This window comes from Pteropus vampyrus, unplaced genomic scaffold, assembly GCF_000151845.1.
Source record: "Pteropus vampyrus isolate Shadow unplaced genomic scaffold, Pvam_2.0 Scaffold2, whole genome shotgun sequence".
Taxonomy (NCBI): domain Eukaryota; kingdom Metazoa; phylum Chordata; class Mammalia; order Chiroptera; family Pteropodidae; genus Pteropus; species Pteropus vampyrus.
This window is the reverse complement of record NW_011888783.1, coordinates 31,128,733-31,134,732: the sequence shown is the minus strand read 5'-3', so window position 1 is coordinate 31,134,732 and position 6,000 is coordinate 31,128,733. Positions and strand designations below refer to the sequence as shown.

The window sequence follows — 6,000 nt, the reverse complement described above, 5'->3', positions numbered from 1 at the left end:
AATCCAGCCTTCTTCCCTCAGTTACAGCCACACATTAACTCTGGACATTCTGAGCCTTTTTAATAAGGTCATTTTCAGGGAGGATTGGAGGATTTCCTGTGTCTCCGCTCCTTTCTGTTCCCACCCGAAAGTCCCCTCTGCTACTTGCAACTTTGAGTTCTGAACATGATTATCTCCCGTAAGCAGTTAGGATCTCTGTTTATGATGCATCCCCAAATCTAGGCATTCGTTTAAATGAGAGCTCTAGTCATAGAGACATATTGTACTTCTCTCAGAGAGCGGCATTTGCTGCTTGCTGGGGGCTTTCTGCCTAATGTAGGGGGGCGAAAAAGGAGTGTTGGCTGGCGTTTGGGAGCAAATTTAGAGTCTCTTCTCATTGGAGGGACTGGCTTTTTCCTGAGCTGCTAGACACTAGACACTGCAGGCTCAACTGAGGCGCGGAGGTGCAATTCAGGCTGGTGGAGCAGCGGCGGAAAGCAGGGACAGGCGGGGCTAGCGCGGCTCTGCAGCTGATCACACGCACCAGCACAAACACCGCTCTCTTGCCGCTCCCGCTAGTGCCTCGCGACTTCGGCCCGAGCCACGGAGGCGCAGCCAGGGAGTAGGGGGACTGAAGAAGGAAGAGGCAAAGGAAAGCACCGTGAAGCAAAAGAAAAGCTGGATCGGCGCTGGTATCTAACCTGAAAGTCTGACCCGCAGCCCGAGGCTTGAACCCCTTACAGCAGTGCCACTGTCTCCTGCTAGGAAAGCACGATGCCAAGGAATCCCTAAGTCCCGCGCCCAAGTCATTCTATGCCCGGCGTGCCAAAATCCTTCTGGTCTGGACAGAGTGCTCTCTGGAAGGTGCGGAGCTTGGGGGACCTGCATTGGCGTCCGTGGTGATACACTAGGAAAAGTGGGGGCGAGGAAAACAGCACTGAGCGCAGAGTGCGAGGCTGGGCTGCCGCCGGCTGAGCCTCCGCCTGCTCTCTCCCGCTGGGTGAGTTCTCTGGTTTCGCTCACCGCTGCGCCTCCGCTGTGCGCGGAGGTGGCCTGGGAGCCCTTGAGGGTCAGCGGGAAGGGCCTGGTGGCGCCCACGGAACCTCGGCGGCCCGCGGACGCCAGGCAGACACATCTCTGGAGTCCTAAGCTGAGGACTCTGAGCCCGGGGGACGTGGGTAGGGGGTGTTGCACCAGTGCCCCGCAGACATGCCTTTGGGCGGGATTTTGGCCAAAAGATAGGAGGCGGGGGCACCAGTGGGGAGCTAGGAGCGGTCCCAGGGGGGCGGGCGATTGGGGAGCGGCGGGGAGGGGGGAGGGTCTGGTCCAAGCAGGTAGCGCAGCTTCGGCAGCCTGGCGAGTTGGCTGGTGGGGTGGGACTCGCTTGTCAACTCATTAATTTAAAAAGAGTCAGTTTAGGAGTGTTGCAGGATAGTCAGGAGGTGGACGGCAAGAGGTGGCCCGGGATGCCCGTGGTGAGGGAAGAAAACAGAAGCCTCGAAAAGCTTGGAGGCAAAATTGGGCTTGGATTTCTGGTCCTTGCATCCCTCCTGCCTTGAGTGCGGGAGAACACTTTTTTTGTTTTAAGACTCAGCTTGGGAGGAAAGCCTCCGTCCAAGGGGAGGAGAGGCGACTGCAGGGGGCAGAGACCGCTGCTACCTACCGGGTGCGCCCCCTCAGCTCGGGCGCGCTTTTGTCCCCCCTCTCTCCCCCGCCCCCACCTCCTTATTGGTGCTGGTTTGCAGCGCTAGGCTCCTGCTCCTTCGCTTCGCATTTGAATCTGGCTTGCCCCTCCGTATTATGTCTGCACTCCGAAGGAAATTTGGGGACGATTACCAGGTAGTGACCACCTCGTCCAGCGGCTCGGGCTTGCAGCCCCAGGGGCCGGGCCAGGGCCCGCAGCAGCAGCTTGTGCCCAAGAAAAAGCGGCAGCGGTTCGTGGACAAGAACGGCCGGTGCAATGTACAGCACGGCAACCTGGGCAGCGAGACCAGCCGCTACCTCTCGGACCTCTTCACCACCTTGGTGGACCTCAAGTGGCGCTGGAACCTCTTCATCTTCATTCTCACCTACACCGTGGCCTGGCTCTTCATGGCGTCCATGTGGTGGGTGATCGCCTACACTCGGGGCGACCTGAACAAAGCCCACGTCGGCAATTACACGCCCTGCGTGGCCAATGTCTATAACTTCCCCTCCGCCTTCCTCTTCTTCATCGAGACCGAGGCCACCATCGGCTATGGCTACCGCTATATCACCGACAAGTGCCCCGAGGGCATCATCCTCTTCCTCTTCCAGTCCATCCTGGGCTCGATCGTGGACGCTTTCCTCATTGGCTGCATGTTCATCAAGATGTCCCAGCCCAAGAAGCGCGCGGAGACCCTTATGTTCAGTGAGCACGCGGTGATTTCCATGAGGGACGGAAAACTCACGCTCATGTTCCGGGTGGGCAACCTGCGCAACAGCCACATGGTCTCCGCGCAGATCCGCTGCAAGCTGCTCAAAGTAAGTGCTTCCCGCCCCCTTCCCCAACTGGTAATCGCCAATCCGCAAACTCGGGAATTAACTCACCTGAGAATTACCCTAGCCTCATAGTCATACCTTTCGCCACAGGTAAACTTCCTTTGGTTGGAAGGAGCGGGACGAGTCTGGGGGCTTGGGCAAAAAGAGCACAGTTGACAAGTCCCCCGCCCCCTTACTTTCGTGCTCTTATTTATATTCATCATTCGAATGTGCTTGTATCACTTTCTGGATTAGTGACGTTTATGCGGTGGTGTAGGCTTCTTGAGCCCTGAGGTCAATGAGTGTGCCCTCATCCTTGCTGCTTTGCTCTTTAGAGAGCTTTTGATTTGTTGTCAATACACTACTTTATTCAATTTGGGGTGCTAAAACTGAACAACTTTATTTTGAAGAAATGGGTGCTGAACTTCCCTCAACTTTGTTAGCTTTTCCTTCTTTCTGCCCTCCCCCCCACCCCATAATACCAGCCGTTCGATTATTACTCTGGACACAGTAACATTAACTTTATGGTCATCTTTTTAACAAGCACACAGATCCAAGAAACATAATAAAATGGAAGAAACAACACCTGGTTCTTTAATTTTTAAAAAATTTTTACAAAATATTTTCTAGAGAAGTATTTTGTAAAAGCTTGAGTGCTTTTCCCGTAGAGCCTCTTGTTAATTTTTGTCCTCAATTGCCCGTTTCTATGAAGCCTTCGCCAATTACAGATTTTACTTGAAGCTTTTCAGCAACCATTAAAGAAGACTGCTTCCTACCATCAGCAGTGTAAATGCTAAAGCAAATTGCACATAGAGTGGTTATTAAAACAAGGTTCATCTAGTCGTTAGAGGGCACCACTACAAACCAGAAGAGAAGACCACCCTAATCACTCACCCAATTAGACTCTGGGAATTTGGGAGAAAAGCCTGGTTCTCTCTGTGTGTGTCATTTACAGTTCATCTTCTTGAGGGATTTTTCTTATGTAGTTTTCAAATGTTCATAAATTGAAAAAGATGACCTTATATAAAAATCTTAAAAATTTATCTGATATCGCATAAAGAATCATAGCCAGTTTCAGAATTTAGCATTAATAAAATGAAAATCTGACAAATATGTAAGTTGAGATTTTTTTTGAAATTTCAATTTCTACTCTATAACTATATGGTGTTTTACACAGCCTCGACTTATGTTGTAGTTAAAGGTGATCCAATGTGCTTTTAAAAAGTTTGGCTCTCATATCATTTTCATTATTCATTTATAAGATCTTACCTGAATTACTTATGACCATGTTGCTCAGTAAAGTGTTAAAACTAAAGTAGTTCCGTTGTCCTGTCACTCTACATCATATGCATATTTACTATGCTACAGGCAGTAAATAAATTTTGTATAACGTAGTAAAAATTTTTCAACTTGATCCTGATGTGCATATTCATTAAGGTAACTATAAATAAATAATTTGAGATCATTTTCTTTATAATTAACTGCAATGAGCTACATACGGTTTTTTATTTAACTCAGAATATTGTGTTATTGACCTGTTCGAACTGAGTTGTTTTGATAAGGCTAAGAAGTTGTGTTGTAGACTTGTTTATTGCAGTGGTATTTGTGGTATGTGCCTGTTTCTATGAATAGAAAAGATATATAATCTCTCTCTGTAGGTAAGGCCTACTGGGAAGATAGAAACACTTTATTAATACAGTACAAAAGTCTCTGTCAAGAAATCCATGTTTATATGTCACTTTGAGGTTCTTATTGAAGAGTAGTTTACCATATTGATTGGTCTACTGGAAATTTAAAATTTGACTTTAAAGGTCATTTTAATTGATTTCTCTAGGTTTTCAAACATATAAAGTCATTTATTAAAACAAATATCTTTTCAAGGCGAGACATTTTAGATGATTTTAGACTTTATCAAATTTTATTTTAACAAAGCCAGAAATAATTAGAATTAATTTACATATCAGTTTTTTTGTTTGTTTGTTTTGTTTTTGCTTTGTTTTGTTTTAAAAACAATATAAGAAATCCAAAGCACCCAGTCTCTACAGTGGTTCAGAACACTGATAATATTTTTTATACGTAAGGCCATGTACCATATATACCATAAGGAGTGTCTTTATTAAAGAAAAAGTTTTATAGTGTTGGCAAATTTGGAGCAAGGTGCTATATTAACACAAGGTGATAAAAACATCTAAATAAATAATATATATGATAGTCCTATAAAAATATTTGCTTTTTACTTGTTAGGACTATGCCAGTGGTAGAAGTCAAAATGATTGACATGTGGCATCGATTTGTATTTAAACAAAACTGGTGAAATTCTTGCTTTTTGTGAAGCAAGAGGGTTGATCAATGGCAGCTCTTCCTCCATCCAGTTAGTGTAGTTTGTTTGAAGTTGATTTTTCCTGTTGCCATGATAATTAAAATGAATTTTCATAGCTCTCATCATTTCTTTAGACTTCATTAAAAAAGAATCATTTTTGGGAATTGATAACATTCACCAAAATTAGGTGGGATATTTGTTTTTAATGTTATTCTTATTTTCTTTTAGAAACTGAAATGAAGTGACCTAAAACAGCCAACAATGTACTTAAAGAGAGCTATACTAAACTCTTATAGTAATAATATTTTGATATCAATCTTATAAATTCTTATTAAATATTAGTATACATATTCAATTTTTTCTTTTAATCCGTTTGACATTTTAAATGTAAGATATATGTACATTAATTGCAGAGAAATATATACAATTTTAAGGCAACAAAAACATAATTTTTAAGGATAGTAATTGTAGTCTATGTATGTGATTGCTATTACCAATATAAACGAAAACGTAATTTCATTTATATTTTTCTATTGATGCTTCCTTATTTACTGAATAAAATTTTATTTATCAATATTAATATAAAATTTCTATTTAATGATTATAAAGTACTTTATATTCTTGGGAAGACAGTAAGAACATGGATATGGCTTTCTAATCCTTGCTACTATAAAATTTTCCATGCATATATCTTTCAAATTCTCTAAATTTTGATGGAAATTTTTCTTATAACTTCTCTAAGTTTTAATTACGCTATTTACTTATATGAAAGCGAATTTTACTTCAACTCTTTTTCTGTCTTCCAAGCTTACAAATACTGAAATTTATTTTGATATTCAAATATAAATTTTCCAATTTTATGCCTGGAGTAGTTGGTCCTTTTTCTATTCAGAAAAAAAAAGAAGCAGATTAAATTTAAAAATTAAATATAGTTTAAAGTTTTTTACTTTACTTTAAAATTTATATTTATTATAAATACAGCTACAGAAATCTCTTTTAAGGTGAACGTTCTTTCTCTTTTCCTCTTCTCATCTCCATGTTGATGTTTTATTTGAATTTTCAATTTACTTTAGTTTTCTATTTTTTTTCTTTTAACCTAAAATATAAGGACTAATGAATATCATGGTCATATTAATATATCAAGCATTTGAAAGTTTTAATAAAAATGCTTGGATTAAGGAGTTGAGACTACTGGCTGGACA

At 42.3% G+C, this 6,000-nt stretch overlaps 1 protein-coding gene across 2 annotated transcripts in view; it reads left to right on the top strand.

The window, feature by feature from the left end:
• The first annotated feature begins 1,712 nt into the window (after positions 1–1,712).
• KCNJ3 (potassium voltage-gated channel subfamily J member 3) overlaps positions 1,713–6,000 on the top strand; it is a 138,936-nt gene continuing 134,648 nt past the window's right edge. The window contains exon 1 of one of the 2 annotated variants that reach the window (XM_011359264.1): positions 1,713–2,481. In XM_011359264.1, the coding sequence (XP_011357566.1) occupies positions 1,780–2,481 (702 nt within the window). In that variant the 5' untranslated portion in view covers positions 1,713–1,779. The remainder of the gene's footprint in view (positions 2,482–6,000) is intronic. The other variant, XM_011359257.2, reaches the window with a different exon arrangement.